Raw genomic sequence first — 21,799 nt, 5'->3', positions numbered from 1 at the left:
GCTCAAGTTAAAAATGAGAGGGCAGGTATCAAAGCAGAGACCAAGAGATTCAAGGAGAAATGAGTAATGAAGAGAGTTACGCTCAGGGTTACCCCAAGTTTAAAGAAATTACACAGGTAGCTGACCTGAAATTAGTGAAAGTACCCACATGGTAGATCTATGGTATAAGGAAAATATACACGTGGTAGATTAAAGATGAAAGGAAACTCATGCATGTAATAAAAGTGAGAAGCTACCCCAAACTATAAAGCAGAAGAAGAAAAGCTCCCCCAGACCAAGAAAATTTTATACTCTCTCCTCACCCTGCCCCAAGCCAGGCTCATGTGTCCCTGCGGCCCAGAGAGAAGTAGAACAGAGCAGCAGAGCTTACAAATAAAATAAAACAGTGGAGCAGGGTGGAGTTAGTGACAGGAAAAAGACAGGAGCCATTGTAGGCAAGGGAGAGACCCAGTTGGTTGGTAGGTTTGGAGAGTGGATCCCAGAGCCAGCCCACTTGGGCCATCTAGGTAGGTAGAGTGCTAGACTGGGTAGCAGGGAATGCTGTAATCAGTATCACTCAGACAGGAGTTCCATTCATGTGCTAGGGTGAGATGGCATGTGGAGTGGTGTCTCATTATTCTCTCTTTGGGCCTCAATCGCTAACTAATTTACTGCCTAAAAAGAAATCCTCCTTCAATACTGAAAGATACTTTCCTGAATTTCTTGGCTTGACTTTGAGATCCTGTAGGGGGTGGGGAGGGTTGTTTTGTTTGTTTCTTTCTTTTTTGCTGAGATAGCATTTGTTTTTCATTTGTTTGGTTTGCGGGGGGGGGGGTATTCTTTATTAATACATATACTTGATTTTGGTTAACCCTTCCCTATCTGTACTCTATCTCCCTACCCTTTTTCACCCTCCCACCCTCAGTATTCCTTCCCCCTTTGACTTTCATGTCACTTAAGATCTGCTAGACAAATCTTTCACTGCCCTTCTCTCTTGAAGTCTCTTTTTTCCCTTCTCATGGACACATTTCTAGTTTCCTAGCATCTACACACTGTCTCCTACAATAACCCAAATATATAAAGGTTGTAATCTAAATGAGAGAGAATATGTGATGTTTATCTTTCTGTACTTGGATTATCTCACTTAATGTATTTTCCGGTTCCATCCATTTTCCAGAAAATTTCATAATTTCACTTTTCTTTATGGCTGAAAAGAATTCCATTGTATAAATGTACCACATTGTTATTATACATTCCTTCATTGATAGGCATCAAGACTGATTCCCTGTCCTTGGTTTTGTGAATAGAGTAGCAGTAAACATTGATGAACAAATATCTCTGTAATGCAATGTACAGCCCTTAGAGTATATGCCCAGTAATGATATAGCTGGGCCATATGCTAGTTCTGTTTTTGAAACACCTTCACACTGATTTATATAGTGGCTATACCAGTTTATGCTCCTACCAACAAGGAATAAGGGTTCCTCTTTCCCTGCACCCTTGTCAGCATTTGTGTTTTCTTAATGAAAGCCATTCTGACAGAAATGAGATGGATCTCTGTGTTGATATACCAATTCTCTTCCTCTTGCTCCCTCTCTCATAAAGAAAGAAGATACGGAAGAGATAAAGTAAACACATACTGAATTTTAAAAATGAGATGTACTGATATTCTGTTTAAACACAGAATCAGGCCTTTTCACACTAGCATAAGCAATTAGAAACTAACCTTGCCAGACATGATGGTACACACCTTTATAGTCCCAGCACTCAGGAAGCAGAGGTAGGAGATTGCCATGAATTCGAGACCACCCACCTCTCTCCTTTCACTTTTTTTTTTGGAGGGGGGTAGGGGGAGGGGGTTCAAGGTAGGGTCTCATTCTAGCCAAGGCTGACCTGTAATTCACTATGTAGTCTCAGGATGGTCTTGAACTCATGGCTATCCTCCTATCTCTACCTCCCAAGTGCTGGGATTAAAGGCATGCGCCACCATGCCCCACCTCCTTTTACAGTTAAGTATATTTTTAGGTGCTGCCTTCCTTAGATCAAGCTGGGACTGAAGTACACTGGGGAGCTCCTAAGGGTGCATGTGGAATATGTGCCATGTGGGGGGGGGGTGTGCATGTGCAGATGCCCATGCCTGCGCAGAGGCCAGAGGAAGACATTGGTGGCCTTTATCATTCATCTGCCTTATTTCCCTAAAACTGAGACTGTCAAGGAACCTGGAGCCCCTCTGTGTATTGTTTAAATTGATCAGGAAGCCCCAGCAGTCCTCCCGTTTTTGCCACCCTCAGCACTGGGGTTATAGAACTGAGTGGCCATACCCAGCCTTATTTAAGTGTGGGTGCTAGGGATCGAAGTCGGGTTCTCATTCTTGTACAGCAAGTGCCCTTACCCCCTGATCCATCTCCCCATCCCTGAAAAAAAAAATAGCTTTTTTAAAAGATAAAAGCAAGCAGCAGTTCCCTGATGATGCATGCCTATAAGCCAAGCATTCATGAGATGGAAGCAGGAGGATCAAAATTTTAAGGTCATTTTCTGCTAGACAACAAGTTTAAGGCAAGCCTGATATATATGATAGCCACTTTCCAAGAAAACAAAACCAAAACACACACAAGCAAGAAAGTTTTGAATTAGAAATATCAGAACACCTTCATTTTCCTGACATTCTTTGCCACTAGTTGAATAATCATGAGACAGTGGGTGGTTTGTTTGGGGTTCACTGGTTTTGGGGTTTTGATGGTTTGGGTTTTTTTTTTCCCCAGCTCTGCTTCTAGTTGCCTGGTCACAAGGTGATATAAGGTAATCCAGGTCAGGTTTTTACTTAGTGCAAAATACCTCCTAGAAAACAATATCCCCCATTTTAGGAAATGAGTATTACACAAGCACCTGAAAAAGGGCACTTTCCTTTACTGCTGACATATGCATGCCTTCCCTAATAGCCAAATGCTCAAGTGAGTTAGATCACAGAACATAATGTTCCCTTAATGGTCTAGCCTCAAATCCAGCTAGATACTCATCAATACTGAGCACCAAAGATATCCCTAGTATTTGTCTATCCATTCCTTCATTGACTTTAGAGAGAATCTACGAAGGATAAAGCGCTTTATGGGTTCCGGGAACATAACAGAGGCTTGGATAAGGTCTTCCACCTTAAGCCTTTTATGATCTTTGTTTTGAGCAGAAAGAAGATAGTTCAAATTCTCAGGTATCCAAGCTGCGACAGAAACTGCAGCTGATCAATGCTCTCACAAACAAACCCGAAAGCAACAAGCCTCCAGAGACTGCAGATGAAGGTGAGCGCCAGGCTGGCTTCTGAATATTTCACGCAGACTTGGTCAGCTTGCTTCCCACACAGGGAACAGGGAAGGTGTTCTGGCAGCACTGATCGAACCCAGTGAGCGATGCCTGAGTGCACCGAGACGAAGCTGATGTACTTCGCTTTCATTTAGCAAAAGCCCATCTTGTACATGATTTGTACTCTAGTCTATTAAGGGAAGAATGGGTAATGTTTAGCTGGAAATAGACTTCTCCATGCTGTCTGCATCCAATTATAGCAAACACATTACTGTCATAGCTTATATTAAACTAGCCCTAAATGTTGTTTATGGGAATCTTTCCATTTTTGTAAGTACATAAAATTTACTTAAAAATAAATATTAGTCCTCCCAAAATCAAAAACATGTAATGATGGACTTACTCAATTGGAATAAGATAGGAGCATAATTAATATTATCAGATGTGTTAATTAACATCCACTGGTTTAGACCCTATGAGGTTATAACAAAGGTACTAGACTGTGTTGGCTTTGACCCCTCCTCCTACAAGTATTTTTCAGTTTTGGAGACATAACATAACCTCCCTTAGATTGTCATATGTGAGAACAGAGCTCTGATAGGGGCCTTCTCCTAACACTGTGCTGTATCATTTGGTAGCCACTTTTAACATTAGCTGAGTTGGTGGCACATTTCCCAGGAAGTCAAAAGGTGTTTAGTATATAATCATTGTGCTATCTTCAGTTGACAACTTAAATTCTTACTGTCTAAACACATATACTGCTAACTTGTACTTTAGCTTGAGTATCACTTATCCAAAATGCTTGGAACCCATGCTTCAGATAGTAGACCAAATATTTGCAGATGCATAATGAGGTATCTTTGGAATGCTACTCAAGTCTACATACTAAATTCATTTATGTTCCATATATACCATACATGCATATTTTGTATGTTTGTATGTTTGTGTAGCCTGGTGATAATTTTATGCATGCACTATTTCATAGTGTACCTTCACTTTGGTTGTGACCCATCACATGAGATTATATGTGGAATTTTCCACTCTTGTTATGTCTGTATTCCAAAAGATGTTGATTCTTGGAGTATTTCAGATTTCAGATTTTCAAATTAGAGATACTCAACCTGTGGAACGTCTTCCAGTGAGGGTGCTGCGTCAACCCCTGATAGCATGTAGTGCTGATTCATCCTCATCTGTCCACAGGCATCTCTCAACACATGCCTTTAATTTCATTACTATTATGCTGCTTAATTCTTAGCTATTTCTCTTAAATTAGATACCTATAAAATTGTCCTAAAAGGTGGACTTCAATATGGTGTTAGAATATGAGAGACTGATTGAGATCGGGAGGGGTTATGATGGAGAGTGGAGTTTCAAAGGGGTAAGTGGGGGAGGGAGGGTATCACCATGGGGTATTTTTTATAATCATGGAAGCTGTTAATAAAAAAAATTAAAAATAGAAATTTAAAAAAAATTTTTTTAAAAGAATTATGTATTTGTTGCAGAGCAACTACAGAGTTTCACATCAGAGCCATCAGCATCTCCAAAACTTTCACAGCCTCTTGGAGGCCAAAGTGAAATCCAACTAAAACCTGTCTCCCTACCAGGAATTTCTAACATTGAAGGTAAATTGTTATACTGTGGTGTAGTGATAGAAATGCACACTTTTTTTTTTTTTTTTTTTTTTGGCTTGTAAAACATACCAAATATTTATTGGGTCAGATACTTCGGGGCATCAAGTCATGTAATTCTGATAACCATTCTGTGAGCAAAAATATCATGTACTATACCTGTTTTACTAATAGAAAACTGCTCAAGTCAAATAATTGGTTGAGGCAAAATTCTTGCTGGGACTGACCCCACAGCTGTCATATGTTTCTAGTAAGGTTGTGCTTTGCTTTGCTTTTTGTTTTTTTGTTTGTGGGGTTTTGTTTGTTTGTTTGTTTGTTTTGTTTTTCAAGGTAGGGTTTCACTCTAGTCTAGGCTGACCTGGAATTCAGTCTGTATTCTCAGGGTGCCCTCAAATTTACAGCGATCCTCCTACCTCTGCCTCCCAAGTGCTGGGATTAAAGGCATGTGCCACCACACCCGGCATGCTTTTTGTTTTTTGATGGGTGGATGGGTGTGTGTGGGTGGGTAGATATCCCTATTTACATTCTTACATATGCATGTGAGAAAAACCTGAGGCATCGTTCCTTAGGAACTCTATCCATCTTTGTGGAAACTGGGTACCTTTTTGGCCTGAGCTCACCAAATAGAGTAGACTGGGTGGCCAGCTAACCCCAGGGGTGTGCTTATCTCCATCCACCTCTCCAGTGCTGAGATTACAAGCATATCCACACCTGACTTTTATATGTGTCTTGAGGATCAAACTCAGGCAAGCGTAGTGGCTCACACCTATAATCTCAGCCCTTCAGAGTAGAAGCAGGAGGGTCAGGTATTCAAGAGCATCCCTGTCTACATAGCAAGATTGAGGCCAGTGCACTGCATGAGACCCTGTCTCAAAAACCCAAATAAATAAATAAGTCTTGTATTTATACTTTAGGAAATAAAACATCTTCAGTTTTCAAAGTTGATCAATAGTATTTTGTGAAACTGAAGTCTGCAACTCAAACATCAACTTTTTAAAAAAATATTTTTATTTATTTATTTGAGAGCGACAGACAGAGAGAGAAAGAGGGAGACAGAGAGAGAATGGGCGTGCCAGGGCCTCCAGCCACTCAAACAGCAACTTTTAATATATCTTTTTTATATTTTATTTCAGAGAGAAAATGGGTGCATCAGGGTCTCTAGCCACTGCAAACAAACTCCAGACACATTTGCTACCTTGTGCATCTTATGTGGCTTATGTGGAGAGTCAAACCTGGGTCCTTAGGCTTTACAGGCAAGCACCTTAGCTGCTAAGCCATCTCTCCTCTGGCCCTCAAACAGCAACTTTTGCAATCAGACATCCAAACACAATATGACCCAAAGATATGCTAATTTGATATTTCATTGCTCAGGAATGACAGTAGGAAAATATTAAAAGTCTTTGTCTTCCATAATTAAACCACAGTGTTTCTATAAATGCAGAAATCTTGGTATGTACAATAAAAACACTGTAGTTTATAACATATAGTAGTCTTTTATCTGAGCCAGCGTTTCACACAGCATCTGGTAGTATGTGGCATGAGGACACAGTGCAGTATATGTGGGACCAAGACGGCAGTAAAGTCACATGGTGAGGCACTCCTCATATTCATTATGTGTTTAACTTTTAAAAAAATATTTTTTTTAATTCTTTTTTGACAGATCTCAAGGATTTATTCCACAAGACTGGCCATGATATGGATGAAAAACTGACCTACCAAGAAATCTGGAACTCCCTAGGTTCTGTGATACCAGGACCAGAAAACTTAAGACCATTTGATTCCAATGGAGATGGAAGATACTCCTTTCTGGAGCTAAAAGTAGCTTTAGGTATCTAGTCTTATCAGGCCTGTGATGTGGATTTGTACCCTGGACTACCTAAACTCCATTAACCTAACAAAGCAACCCTTTACTTACACATCAGCCCTCCAGTCCTCCAAACTACTATAGCAGATACATGGCCACCTTTTAACTTGTTTGGAAACACTATATAAAAGTTATTTTTTTAAAAGAAAAGAAAACCATTTTACTTATTATGTGATGTTTGGAAATCTTTGATTTTCAGAAGCTAGTAAGAGCTTATATTTTAAAGTTGCCAGGAAATAATAAAGTCCTCTTTTTTTTCCTCTTTCCTGTTTTTGAGGGGAGGAAACTATCTTTTAAAACTGGAAAATGTGTACATAAAGAGAATAAGTCACCATTTATATTTCATATAAATTTGCCTTAAATTAGCTGCACTTTAAAGAGCCTTGGAAAATGTCTTTCCTTTACAAGATAGGCCTTTCTGTTTGTAAATATTTAAGATGAAAGAGTGTATGTACTGTGTGGAAAGAATAGTCTTGAACAGGATGTAAACAAATGACTTGTTATGAAGAATCACTAATCTGATGTGGGTAGCAGCTGACACTGTGTTCACATCTCCTAAGGCATCCCTCAAAGGCCCAGGTGCTGCCATAGGATTTGGCCTGGGTGCTAGGAGCAGTTCAGGGAGTGGATGCTGTGCAGACAGTGCCAGCTCCAGGCTCAGGAAAGTCGGGTTCTGGGTCTTTGTTCCTATTCTCTCGTTTATCCCAGCCTGAGAGCCAGATAGGTCTTATTACAGACTTTTCTCATTTTGAATTCTCTTTCAGGGCTTATGAGTGTAAAAAGTTGTTCTGTGGGGAACCACTTCCCTCCCCACAGTAAGCTAGTTTGTCTTCCCTACCTAGACAAGACTGTCTTAAAGGTGTACTTGGTTCCTACCTTTGTAACCATCTCTACTCTAGAGTGTCAGGGCTCAAGTCTCTGGTCACTTTCTTACACTGGCTCCCCAAGAGCATCAGAGGAGACCTCTTGAATTTTACTAGGGGAAGCATCACCCTTGAGGTTTTACCTGGAAGCTAACCAAGAATCTGATTTATTTCTTGGTGCAATGACTAAAGCCAAAAATGTTCAAAATGTGAAATCATGTCTTCTTACAAATATCTGCTCAGAAGTAGTTATATGTTTTCTGTCCAGAGAATGCCAAACTATAGTACACAGGCTTGGAAGCTGGTAGCAAGATTTTCAGAACATAATAGCAAGTGCAATACTTCTCCTTTTAAGCACTTCTTTGGGCCTGACATTAAAGGACAAGAAAGAATGATATATCGATATCGCCCGTATGTTGTTGCTAAGAAGCAGTATTTGGGCAGCACAAAAAGGAAAACTTGATAAAACTTGACTTTGCTGTGGCCAAGTTGGCACAGACTTCTTTAGCAGAGATCATTTCCATTCATGTCCATTACCCTGTAACTGTGGTGACAGTCCAGATCCCATCAACCTTTGAAGCATGCTTCTTCTCTTTACATGACATTCAGCTTGTTGGTCACTTTTCCCCTAAAAGTATTACAATTTAGTAAAAGCAAGACAGTCTTTTCCTGTTTCTGTGTCAGTTTATCTCATTGTGGTTTATATTTCTCCCTTTTTAATTTTTTTTGTCTTAATGTAGCTCTTGCCCATCTATGTTATTTCACTTCTTGGAAAGGTTAAAATATAGTTTAAAATTATCCTGGCACTTTAGGTAACTTGAAGATAACTCTCTTGCTCTTCTGGCTGCCTTCTCTGCCCTCCCCTTTTAATATATATAGATTTTGTAACAACCAAATAAAATTCTAGCAATAAATTGAATTATTCTGCTATATTTGTATATATTGTAACATAAATGGTATGCCTGTACCTGGAAGGTATTTTTTGAGAACTGATTTATATGAAATATACTGAAGGTAATGTAGCTTGTCCTTTTTAGTTTCATGTTCTTATTCATAGACAGATACTTTCAGGACACCTTAACTCTTTGTGGTATTCTTTCTCTTGCAACTAATAGGTATCCATGAAGAAGTCATGGGGAGGGGTTATATGTTTTTAGTTTTTCTTCTCTATTTTTCCCACCTCAAGCTTACCTGCCAGCATCATTCCTGAGTCATGTGCTATCCCATCCCCTCCCCTACCAAATTGGCCAGAAGTTTCCTGCTGCACTCTAGCCTGTGACACCCTTGTCATGCTGCCTGAGGAACTGCAGGATCTTCCAGGCAGAGGTGGGTATCTTGTCCCTCTGTTCACAGTTGAAGAGACTCACCTGCTTAACAGCCCCAAGGCTTGTTAATCAATGCTGATTTGGGCTTTTCATTTGTATGTTATCTGACATTACACAGCCAGTGCCTTGAGTCAAGCTTTACCTGCCACAACTCATCTCTGAGGTGAGTTTGGCTTTGGATTTAAATCTTTGACCTTTTCAGTCTAGCAGCTGCTAATGCTTCTCTCCTAAGCCCCTAAAGCGCTGGTCTTGATACTTTGTTCTGTTGCTTTGTACTGTCTGCTTTCTCAAGTTGGGCATGGCAGTGCATGACTAATCCCAACCCTCAGGTAGCAGAGCCAAGAGAATTTGAGTTCCAGTCCAGCCTGGACAACATAATGACCCCTTCCTTGTACCTTGCTTCAAGATGATTGCAGTGTCATTCAAAGAACTGAGAGATGCTTAACACTCAACAATGGGTCTGAGGAGTGGACACCCTATCCTGCTGCTAGCTGTTTTCCCTTCCATTGCAGTTTCCTGTGCAGTTTTCTGCAGTTGCTAGACCTGGACCCATCAGCCCCCCTTGACTGGTCCTGACGGTCACACTTGAAGATTCTGACTGTGATGGTCTCTACTCATAATGGCCTATTGAGTTGTTTTTAGTGACAGCTTTTGTTTGCTACACACCTCATTGGCTTGCTTACCAACACCAGCACGATGTGGTCCCTTCTCTCATATTCAAGCCAGAACACATTTGGGTATTCCTGAGGCTTTATAGAGCGTGTATCGTTTGTTATACGAACCTAACTTACCTTGTTTTCTCATATTAAGAAATGTAAATCTACTTTATTTTAATGAAGCTATTTTGGTAATGTATAAGCAATTTTGGTTATGATTAGGGAATGAATTCCAGGTTTCTATGACTTGATTTGAGCTTTGCTTATTTCATATCAGCAATGTAGTCATTTTAATTTATCTAAATAAAACATTTCCTTTCTCACTATATCTGACTAGAGCCATCTATCACCTGTTTATTAAGAAAAACCTCCCTTGATCTCTACTTCATCTTGATCTGCTCCTTCCTACTTTCAAAAGTAAGGGCTATTAGATGGTGGGCCCAACACATTATTCAAGAATCTGCCTCAAGAATTGCAGGGTTTGACCCAAGGAAGGAAAGGCTACCTATTGGTGGTAGTATAAACTGGTATAGTCTCTATGGAAATCCATGTGGAGGTTTCTTAAAAACTAAAAATTGAAGCTGGGCATGTTGGCACATGCCTTTAATCCCAGCACTTGAGAGGCAGAGGTAGGAGGATCACCATGAGTTGAGGCCATCCTGAGACTACATAGTGAATTCTAGGTCAGCCTGGACAAGAGTAAAACCCTACCTCAAAAAAAAAAGTCATTACTAGAGAGGAATCTCATAGACAGGGCCAAGGCCTTTCCTTCCTTTAAAAAAAAAAAACCTGAAAAATTTAACAGCCATATGACCCAGCTATACCACTCCTGGACATATACCCAAAGCACTTTATATCCTAAGACAGATATACTTGCTCATTCCTGGTCACTGCTGCTCTATTAACAATAGCCAGGAACTAGATTCAGCCTAGAGGCCCACCAACAGATGAATGGATAATGAAAATGTGGTACATCCACACAATGGAAGTTTATTCAGCACTGAAGAAAAATGAAATTTGTGGGAAAATGGATGGAACTGCAAATAATACTGGGTTTAACCCAGGCCCAGAAAGACAAACACCATATGTTGTCTCTCATGTGGATCCTAGCCTTGAATTTTTAGATTTCTGTGTTTAAATTGGAGCCTCTATAGAGGCCAGGAAGCTAGAAAGGAAGCATGAGGGTGGGGAGAGGATTAAGGGAGATAGTAAAACAATATGAAAGTAGATGGAGGAATACTAAGTGTGGAAAGGTTTAAATGGGTATTAAAAGGGACTAGCAGTAAAAGGATTTGGGGGATCACTTTAACACTCATAAAGAAGCTCGTTACTTTATAAGCTAACACAATACAATTTTTTATTTTTTATAATTAACAGTTTCCATGACTGTAAACAATATCCCATGGTAATTCCCTCCCTCCCTCCATTTTCCCCTTTGAAACACTGCTCTGCATCATATCCCCTCACCCTCTCAATCAGTCTCTTTTATTTTGATGTCATCATCTTTTCCTCCTATTATGATGGTCTTGTGTAGGTAGTGTCAGGCACTGTGAGGTCTTAGATATCGTAGAAAGAATGTAAGAGCCAAAGGAAGGGTAGGACTCCTTACAAAGTGCTCCTCCAGACACAAAAATATAATTTAGGGGCTGGAGGGATAGCTTAGCAGTTAAAGCGCTTGCCTGCAAAGCCAAAGGACCCAGGTTCAATTCCCCAGGACCCACGTAAGCCAGATGCACAAGGTGGTGGCACATGCATCTAGAGTTCTTTGCAGTGGCTAGAGGCCCTGGTGTACCCATTCTCTCTCTCAAATAAATAAAAATAAAATTTTTAAAAGGGTATATATGGTTTAAAAGAAAAAGAAGCTAGGCTCTTTACTCCCAGCATTCCAAAGCCTGAGTTAGGCGGATAGCCATGAATTCAAGGCCAGCTTGAGCTCGAGTGAGACCCTGCCAACAGAAAGAAAAAGAAGAAAAAACTTTTTAAAAAGGTACCCTGAATAGGTAGATAATGCTTACAAAACACAGATTATGAGCTGAGGAAATGGCTTAGCGGTAAAGGCATTTGCCTGTGAAGCCTCAGGACTCTGGTTTGATTCCCCAGGGCCCATATAAGCCAGATGCACTGGAGTTCATTTACAGTGGCTGGAGGTCCTGGCATGCCCTTTCTCTTTATCTGCCCACCCCTCTCAAATAAATAAATTTTTTAAAAAAAACAGGTTATCAAACAAAAGTCCCAGTGCCAGGTGGAAGATAACTCCCTAACCTCCACACCAATTTTCATAGTAACAGTACCAATTTGCACTCCCACCCATCAGCATGTATCTAGAGGTCCTGAGAGATTCCAGAAGCCCCCAGTATTGTCATGGCTCTTGGGTGTCCACTAAAACAAGATGGTTTGTTTAAGACAACACACTTTGGCTGCAGGACATAGAGAAATCAAGCTGGAACTGAGGTAGAAGTTTCCTCTGTGTTGCTGGCATTCAAAGTGCCAAAAGGTGCTGCACAAGCAGCTGGGGGAGAAAAGCTATCAAAGATCCTACCTACCCAGCTGCAGATCCTGAATCAAAGCAAGGTTTGCCCACGGGTGCAATAGTGGCACAATTCCACAATTCTTTGGGGAGGATAAACAATCACTTTCTGATGGGATTTGAGGTCCATTGCCCAAGAAGGAATTCAGACCTGATCAAAAAGGTAAACCTGGACAAAAGCCTATGGCTGGGAGGGTCACAGGCCCTGGCAGTGTGGGTTCTACTACAATTGTTCTTGCTAAATTAATGTAGGCAACCTGCCTTCTGAATATTTTGTTTAGACCTATAGACTCACAGCCTTGGTTAGAGGTGCTTCTTTTTGCAGTGGGGAGCAGTTAATGCAGAGATCATAACTGGTCATATGCTGAAAATAAGTGACATTTTAGTGTCCTAAACAGGAAATACATGTCACCCCCTCCAGAGCCTAGGAAACATCATAGAAGAGGATGTTGTGACAATATAAGAGCTGGAGGAGTGCTGGGAAACCCTCATGGAGCCCCATCCCTCCCTGAGTAGCTGTTGGCAGTTAATGTTTACCAATGTTTACCAAAATAGGGGGAATTATTTTAGTCACTCGTGTTAGTAAGCTACTTGTGCTCTAGTAAATAACCTCCACTGGGACAGGGGAGATGGCTCAATGAATAAAGCACTTGCCCTGTAATACTAGATACCTTAGTTGGGGTCCCCAGACCCACATAAAAAGCCAGAACTGGGCATGGAGCACACCTTTAATCCCAGCACTTGAGAGACAGAGGTAGGAGGATCCTCTTGAGTTCAAGGCCACCCTGAGAGTACAGTGAATTCCAGGTCAACCTGAGCTAGAGTGAGACCCTACCTTGAAAAACAAACAAAAATACCAAAAGCTGTGGTGTCTGTAATCCCCATATGGCCCATGAGAAGTAACATGGGAGCGAATGTGGTCAAGATACATTCTAGGCATGTATGAAATTGTCAGAAATAAAAAAGAAAGGCTGCAAGGCTTTGGTTTTAGGCATAATCTGATGTGAGAGAACAAGGTGAGGGGAGCAAGGAGCTGCCCTCTTGTGTCAACCACAGAAGCTCCGTTGGTCCTGTTTCATATTTTGAGATTCAATAAAGAGATATTTTTAAGGGCTGGAGGGATGGTTTAGTGGTTAAGGCATTTGCCTGCAAAGCCAAAGGCCCCAGGTTTGATTCCCCAGGACCTACGTTAGCCAGATGTACAAAGGGGCACACGCATCTGGAGTTTGTTTGCAGTGGCTGGAGGCCCTGGCATGCACATTGTCTCTCTCTGTCTCTCTCTATATCTCTCAATCTCTCTCTCCCTCTTTCTCTGTCAAATAAATAAATAAAAATAAAATATTTAAAGAGCATATTTTTTTAAAAAATATTCAATTGAGGGCTGGAGAGATGGCTTAGCGGTTAAGTGCTTGCCTGTGAAGCCTAAGGACCCCGGTTCGAGGCTCGGTTCCCCAGGTCCCACGTTAGCCAGATGCATAAGGGGGCGCACGCATCTGGAGTTCGTTTGCAGAGGCTGGAAGCCCTGGCGCGCCCATTCTCTCTCTCTCCCTCTATCTGTCTTTCTCTCTGTGTCTCTTGCTCTCAAATAAATAAATAAAAAATTTAAAAAATATATTCAATTGAGCTGTGTATAGTGGTGTACACCTTTAATCCCAGCACTCAGGATGCTGAGGTAGGAGGATCGCCATGAGTTTGAGACAAGTCTGGGCTACAGAGTGAGCTCCAGATTAGCCTGGGCTAGAATGAGATCCTACCTCAAAAAAAAAAAAGAAAAGAAAAAAAAGAGAAGAAAAGTAAATCTTCCACTGACTTGAAAAAGCAGCTTAAAAGTCATTACTAGAGCCAGGCGTGGTGGCGCATGCCTTTAATCCCAGCACTTGGGGGCAAAGGTAGGAGAATCGCTGTGAGTTCAAGACCACCCTGAGACTACATGGTGAATTCCAGGTCAGCCTGGGCTAAAGCGAAACCCTACCTTGAAAAAAAAAAGTCATTACTAGAGAGGAATCTCATAGACAGGGTCAGGGCCTTTCCCTCATATTTAAAAAAAAAAAAGTGAGGCCAGAGAAATGGCTTAGCAGTTAAGCACGTGCCTGCAAAGCTTAAGGCAAGGACCTATGTTCAACTCTCCAGATTCCATGTAAACCAGACGCACAATGTGATGCAAATGCACAAGATCATACATGCTCACAAGATGGTGCACACATCTGGAGTTCAATCACAGTGGCTGGAGGCTCTGGCACACCAATTGTTTCCCTAATCTCTCTGTCTCTGGTTAAAAAAAATAATTAATTTTTTTTACTTTTTTGTTGTTTATTTTTATTTATTTGAGAGTAACAGAGAGAGAAAGAGACACAGAGAGAAAAAAAACAGGTGTGCCAGAGCCTCCAGCCACTGCAAATGAACCCCATACACATGCGCCCCCTTGTGCATCTGGCTAACGTGGGTCCTGGGGAAACGAGCCTCAAACCGGGGTCCTTAGGCTTCACAGGCAAGCACTTAACCGCTAAGCCATCTCTCCAGCCCATAATAATAATTTTTTAAAAGGTCAAAATAGTTAAATGTTAAGAGGGCCTGAACCTATTAAATTCTCTCTAAACTAATGGTGGGTATCCCATTTGTCCAGTGCTGACTTCACTCTCCATTGGAGAATCTGCTTCTCTTTGTCAGATGGACACAGAACCTGAGGAATCAGCCCATCACACCTCACCAGGGCCCCAGCTGAAACCATAGAGTAATTGGAGAAATGAGCAAGAGTGCTGCTTTCTTGGTGAACCTTGTATCAGCACAAGGGTGAAGGAGGTAGACACACAGAACACTCAACTCCTACCAAACCAGATATCCAGAGACACAGAGGCTCCCAAGAGCCCATCACTGAAGTAGACCTAAAATGAACCCAACATGGCTCAGGTAAATTCATGGAAGAGGGGGTGGAAAGATTATTAGAACCTCAAGTTTGGACATTACACACAGAGACATTGCCTGTTCCCCATAACTGATGGCTACCCCCACAATGCATGATCTACAATCCACATGGAGATAACCCCAACAAAGAGGGTCTCTTCAGAGTGGGCAGACAGGGATGAGGGTAAGGATGGCACCAACATGTGCTATTTATACACTGAGTATGTCCATAACTAATAATTTAAAAACTAGCTCAATATTTACTAAGCTCAGGGAGTCCCTTAACCCCTCCCTTACCATTCATAAAATCTAGGTGACCTTTCCACTTAAGGAAGTTTATACAAAAAGTTTAAATCATTTACAAATATGTGTTTGCTCATTTCCAAAGTGAAAAGGAGGGTTTAGGGATACAATTCAGTGGTACAGCACTTGCCTAGCATGCGCAAGACCTTGGATTTTAACCCCCAGTACTGAAAAAAAAAAAAAAATTGAAAGGGAAACACCATATTCTGTGACTAAGTCAGGCCTCAGTCACTAGTCTTAAAACTGGGATAAATCCCAGCACTTGGGAGGCAGAGGTAGGAAGAGTGCTATGAGTTTAAGGCCACCCTAAGACTACATAGTTAATTCCAGGTCAGCCTGGGCCACAGTGAGTCCCTACCTTGGAAAAAAAAAAACTCGGATTACATAGGGAGTTTTATCTTTATCAATCTTTTAGCACTGTTTCCAGAAGCTATGCAAATTAACATTCTCGTGTAGTGGGTCTTTTGGAAAGCTATGTATCCCAGCCATCAGAAAGCTGAGGCTGGTCTGGAATACCAGCAAGTTCCAGGCCAGCCAAGAGACATACATAGTGAGACACTGTCTCAAAACAAAACAAAAAGGAAGGAAGGAAAAAAGAATACCATCCAATGCATGAGCCAGCACATTAACACATTCAGCTGAGTCTTCTAACAAGTTCCATGATTGGGAAAGGACACCCATGTGGTATGTTAGAAAGATTCAGAACTTGGGGCTGGAGATATGGCTTAGCGGTTAAGTGCTTGCCTGTGAAGCCTAAGAACCCCGGTTCAAGGCTCAATTCCCCTAGGACCCACATTAGCCAGATGCACAAGGGGGCACACGCGTCTGGAGTTCATTTGCAGTGGCTGGAAGCCCTGGCGTGCCCATTCTTTCTTTCTCTCTCTCTCTCTCCCTCTTTCTCTCTCTGTTGCTGTCAAATAAATAAATAAATAAAATGATCAAAAAATTTTTACAAAAGGAGCCAGTGGTGGCGCATGCCTTTAATTCCAGCACTCAGGGAGGCAGAGGTAGGAGGATCGCTGAGAGTTCGAGGCCATCCTGAGACTACACAGTGAATTCCAGGTCAGCTTGGGCTAGAGTGAGACCCTACCACAAAAAAAAAGAAAAAAAAATTTAAAAAAGGAAAGATTCAGAACTTTGAAGCCAGGAAAATGTCAATTAGAGAACAGGATCTGCAGCTTAAAATAATAATAATAATAAATGGAAAAAAAATAATAAGCATGTGGCCTTGGAACATGTACCTTAATCTGTAATAGGAAGGTCCATGATAGCCATTTAGTGTTCTTGGGAACATTCAAATGGGCAAAGACAACCACTAAGAGTCAATGCATGCAACCAAGTGGGATGTGACTTGTTCTGCCTGTGACATAGCCACAGCAGCTCTGCTCCCAGCAAGCCCTGCTAGAAGGGATTCCAACCCAAGGAGCAGTAATGAAGTATGGCTTCTGGGCAGCAAGAAAATCCACAAGGTCAGTAGCAAATGGAACAAGATTTATTGTATGGGAATCAGAATTACGGCAAGGACAGAAGGACAGAAACAACAAGCCTAATTTCAAGCAGAAAAGGCACCCCTCAGGGTAGAAGCCCTGAAACTGGGAAAACTCAACTGAGGGCTGAATTCAGGAGCAGGGTGTGCTAGGCTGACTAACTGAGAATTCTTTAATAGTAACCAAAATCCTCTGTGTTGAGGAGGAAACAGGGAATGGTGCAGTCATTTGGTAACTGCCTCAACCACAACTTTTCTGGCTGAACTCCAAGAGCCCTGGACTCCCAGAGCCTCAATCAGTTTTCAACCATGTAATTTCTTTCTTTTTCTAAAATAAATTTTAAATTTTTTTTTTATTTATTTACACAAGAGAAAGAGAGAGAGACAGAAAATGGCTATTCTAGCCACTGCAAATGAACTCCAGACACAATATGCCACCTTGTGCATCTAGATTTTCATAGGTACTAGGGAATCGAACTTGGGTCCTTAAGCTTTGCACACAAGTGCCTTAATCACTAACCCCCAACCTTGCATTTCTAAGTTAACCATATAATTCCCAAAAGCAAGGGATCTTTCTCTCAGACTGCCATAGCTCTGTACCTTAAGCTGCTGAACTCTTACAGAAGTTGGGCTTCCCATCCTAAAGAACAGCAGTGACTTTGGGGACCTAGCCTAGGGCCTGGCATATATATTTGGGCTAAAATACTGGGTAGAAGGATACTGAGTCCATCCACAAGTACTAACTAGTTCACTGTGCCTCCAGAAGCCAACATCCTATCTGCATTTGTACTGATGAGACTCACAACAGCTTGATTTGCCAAATGCCCCCATTAAATAGGAAAGGCACTGCCTGCCCTTCTAGGATAATGAGACATAAGAGAAAACTGGACTTTTTAAAATCTTTTATAAGGTGACATCCAGATAGCTCTGATCTCTATGCCAATCCCACCTCCTCAAGGTTAGCTCTATTTTCTACTCCGCCTCTGGTACCTCCAGCTCCCCAGTGAGAGGAGACTACAATTCTGAGGCAAAAGGCTTGGCATTGAAGCGGTTCACTCCATAGGCTGGTGTGGGGAGGGAAGGGAAGTGAACATTCCTTTGAGGACAGTTGGCCAAGGGGTAGGAGACAGAGTGGTTTAGCATAGGAGGAAGGTTGCAGAGGGATGCAGCAAAGGGTACCTCCTGAAAGACAGGAACTGGGAGTGGGGACTTGATCTGGGGCTGTGGCATAGGTGGGGACAGGGGCTGCTGTGAGACCACCAGCGCAGGCTGCAGGGGACCAGGAGCTTCCACTCTGGGGCTGGTGTCTTGCACAGCATAGCTCCTTCCTTCAGGGACATCCAACTCCCACACAGGATCCAGATTCTGGCCCTCGGTCTCAGTCTTGGTGACGACAGGGGGAGGGCCAGTATTAATGGCTGCATTCATGCCAAAGAGCCGTTGCTTGTTGATCCAGTAGAGGAGTGGGCTATAGGTGAACGTGGCAGCTCTCATCACCTCCACCCATTGCTGGGCTCGTTCTTCCCGCTGCAAGTTCTTCTTCCAGTGCAGAAAGAGAATGCAACTGCCCGTAACCACAGAACACAGCCCCAGGAATCCAAAGTACAGGGAGATCCACACTACAGGCAAAAGAAAATGAGGCAGGCTGGCTGATGCTCAAGCTTGAGCCATTTCTCATTCCTCTCCTTGACCTGCCTTCAGTCACTCTATCCACTGACTCTCAATTCCTGCCTTCCCGCCCTCCTCATGGACTTGCCACATCACTCTCTTTGTCAAAGCTAGATTCCCACATTGTTGAAGAAACCAGTTTAGCCATTTACAAAGAAGAAACAATGGACTGAGAGGTTGATCTGCTCAAGTTCAATCAGCTTTCAAGGAATCATTATTTTTCTGGAAGGCATCACCTTACTGCTTAGCAGTTCATGCAGGCAGCCACCACTCCATCTTCCTAAGTATTTGTCCCTGTGCCCAAGCACACAAAGTAAGGGGCAGGGATTGGAGGTACACTTACTTCCAGGAAGGCTCAGCTCCTCTTGCTGGGAATCCATAAGGTTAGGCCTTGGCACCCAGGTTAGTGTTCTGGTGAGAGGAAACTCTCCTACCCATCTCTCCACCAATGGGAGTCCTCTGAAGGATTATGTCTCATTGTTACCTAAATAAGAGGTCACCAGATTCTGCACACTGAGCATTCCAGAGGGTGGTGCTTGTGGAGTAGTCCTAAATTAGTGGAAAGGAGGGACTTCATCCAGTGGCATCTCACAAGCATTGTGGCCCTACTCCTATCAAGACTGGCCCACCAACAGAGTTGTCATTCCCCACTCCTTTGGTGAACTCATAGGGCAGCTTTCAGGAAAGAGCCCTCACATCTTCAGGGACTTATCCATGTTTGTGATTAGGGAACCACTGCTGAGTACATTCCCCAGTTGAGAGTGGAGCAGAAAACACAGCATTGGGCATCCCACAATTTGTGTAACTGCTGAACAAATTGTCAGGAGAAAACCTGCTCAAGGGATCCAAGTAGAAATCTTCTTTGGCTCCTACAATCTCGTGTGTTTGTTTGTTTGTTTGTTTGTTTGTTTGTTTGTTTGTATTTTCCAGGTAGAGTCTCACTCTAGCCCAGCCCAGGCTGACCTGGAATTCACTATATAGTCTCAGGGTGTCCTCAAACTCATGGCAGTCCTCCTACCTCTCCCTGCCTAGTGCTGGGATTAAAAGTATGTGCCACCAGGCCCAGCTCCTGCCATCACTTTTTATTTCATTCTGTTCCTTAAGCCAATGCTGGCAAATGGTCTTTGTGTATTAGACCTTGTGAGAGCTCCCTTCTATCTGGTCCTGCATCTTTCCAGGGTAACATCCCTCCTCATCCTTCATAGTCCTTTCCCTATGATGAAGCCAAATTCAGCAACAGATCCCTCTTACTCACATCTCTGGAGTTTTACTCATGCTGCTCCTTAACTCAGGAATGCTCCTTCCCTCATTTCTTTTTAAAATGTTTTTTTTTTAATTTATTTAAGAGAAAGAGATAGATAGATAGATGGACAGTTAGATAGATAGATGGATAGATATATAGATAGAGACAGAGAATGGGCATGCCAGACCCTGCAGCCACTGCAAACTCCAGATGCATGTGCCATCTTGTGCATCTGGCTTATGTGGGTCATGAGGAATGGAACCTAGTTCTTTGGCTTTGCAGGCAAGCGCCTTAACTGCTAAGCCATCTCTCCAGCCCCTTTCCCTCATTTCTACCACTGAACACCTGCTTATCCTCCCAGACTCAGCTTAAACCCTGCCCTGTGCCAAGCAGTCTTTTTGGTTGGTTTCCCAGAACCACTTCATCTTCAGTTGAAGAGACTTGAAGAGCTGTCTAGTCCAATTCCTACCAAATGCTTCAATCCTGGCCTTTCCTACACAGCAACCAATCACCCAGAACTCATTTGGGCCAGGGATGTGCTTATTACTTCCCTAGGGCAGCTCAACCATTTATGGACAAGTTAGTTAAAAAATTATTCCTGGGGATGGAGAGACAGCTCTGTGATTAAAGGCACTTACTAAAGCCTGCCAGCCTGGGTTTAATTCCTCAGTATCCACATGAAGCCAAATGCAGAAAGTGGCACATGCATCTGGAGTTCATTTGCAATGGCAGACAGTCCTGGTATGCCAACCCTCTCTCCTTACAAATAAATACAATATTTTAAAATATTTTTATTTATTTATTTGCAAGCAGAGAGATAGAGAGAAGAGAGACAAAGAATGGGCATGCCAGGGCCTCCAGCTGCTGTAAACAAATTCCAGATGCAAGTGCCACTTTGTGCATCTGGCTTTATATGGGTACTGGGAAACTGAATCTGGGGCATTAAGCTTTGTAGGCAAGTGCCTTAACCACTGCACTTGTGATTTTCCACCAGCTAGACCCCACCTCATGTGTGTGTGGGGAGGTATGGTTGTTATGTGTGTGGTATGTGTATCTGTATGTGTGCACATGCCTGTGGAGGATGGAGAATATCCACTGTTGTCCTCTATTGCTATCCTGTTTTGTTTCCTTAAGATGGAATCTCTCATTGAGCCTGGAGCTCAGAATGGCTTACCAGTAAGCCTCAGGGAGTCTCTGGTCTTCACCCAACTCCTCCCACAGGACTGGGGTTACAGTCTTGCCATGGCCACACCTGGCTTTTTATATGGGCACTGAAGATCAAACTCAGATGGTCTCAGGCCCTCCTGCTTATCTGTAAGTGCTCTTACATCCTGAGCCATTTTCTAGCCCTAGACCCCACCTCTTAAAGATTCCACACCTCCCCAAATCATGCCACCAGCAGGGGACCAAATATTTAAAACATGAGCTTATTGGAGACATTTCAGATTCAAACCATAATAGGCACTATTTACACAGAGTTCTTTTGCCCAAGGTCCACTTTCCCTTGGCTCTATTTAGGCTTTTTATTCCTCTTTGCTGTGTTCTCTTTTCCCTGATCTCTAGGTGATGGTATGCTGCAGGGCTCAGTTCATATCATTCTATCTATATTCATTCCTTAGTGACTTCATCCATACTCATGGCATTAAAAATCAGATATGCTGGCAATTTACAACTTGAAGCACACCTTAGAACTATGGACTCACATACCCAACAGCATGGTTGACACCCCCTCCCTGACTGTTATTTCAATCCTAGGTAAAAGGTAGGTCAACTTTATCACCCTTAGAAGAGTTTCCATCTTTGCCTCATATACCCTAAATTCCACCAGCAGCCAGAATGTTACTCCTCCACTAAAATATCTACAGTGACTTCCCATCTCAGATTGAAAACTGGACCTTATCCAAGGCCTCCAAAGCCCTGAGCAATCTTACTGACTCCCTCCCCTTCTACCAAATGCTTCATGTCATTTCTACCTCTTTCCTATCACCACTAATATAACCTCCCTAAGGTTTCACAACAGGCCATTTGCTGTTCCCTCTAGGTAGAAGACTGTTCCCCCAGA

At 42.4% G+C, this 21,799-nt stretch overlaps 2 protein-coding genes across 2 annotated transcripts in view; one reads left to right on the top strand and one right to left on the bottom strand.

Annotated features, from left to right (window-relative positions):
- Window positions 1-8,547, top strand: part of Efcab14 (EF-hand calcium binding domain 14) — a 56,319-nt gene extending 47,772 nt beyond the window's left edge. The window contains exons 8-10 of the mRNA XM_045149511.1: window positions 3,161-3,272; window positions 4,776-4,895; window positions 6,562-8,547. Coding sequence (XP_045005446.1) covers window positions 3,161-3,272; window positions 4,776-4,895; window positions 6,562-6,737 — 408 coding nt within the window. The 3' untranslated portion in view covers window positions 6,738-8,547. The remainder of the gene's footprint in view (window positions 1-3,160; window positions 3,273-4,775; window positions 4,896-6,561) is intronic.
- Window positions 8,548-17,840: 9,293 nt separating this feature from the next.
- Window positions 17,841-19,283, bottom strand: Tex38 (testis expressed 38). The gene is made up of 2 exons (XM_004672157.2): window positions 18,838-19,283; window positions 17,841-18,445 (listed from the first exon to the last, which is right to left on the bottom strand). Exons 1-2 carry the CDS (start codon window positions 18,872-18,874, stop codon window positions 17,841-17,843), a joined length of 642 nt encoding a protein of 213 aa, XP_004672214.1. The 5' UTR covers window positions 18,875-19,283.
- Between the last annotated feature and the right edge of the window lie 2,516 nt (window positions 19,284-21,799).

Source organism: Jaculus jaculus, chromosome 5 (genome assembly GCF_020740685.1).
Source record: "Jaculus jaculus isolate mJacJac1 chromosome 5, mJacJac1.mat.Y.cur, whole genome shotgun sequence".
NCBI lineage: Eukaryota > Metazoa > Chordata > Mammalia > Rodentia > Dipodidae > Jaculus > Jaculus jaculus.
The sequence above is the reverse complement of the archived record's forward strand: the minus strand, read 5'-3'. Positions and strand labels throughout refer to the sequence as shown.

Coding starts and splice junctions, on each gene's coding strand:
- Tex38 (XM_004672157.2), bottom strand. CDS start 18,874: ATGGATTCCCAGCAAGAGGAGCTGAGCCTTCCTGGAA. Junction 18,446..18,837: donor GGAGCTGAGCCTTCCTGGAA/GTAAGTGTACCT, acceptor TTTTGCCTGTAG/TGTGGATCTCCCTGTACTTT.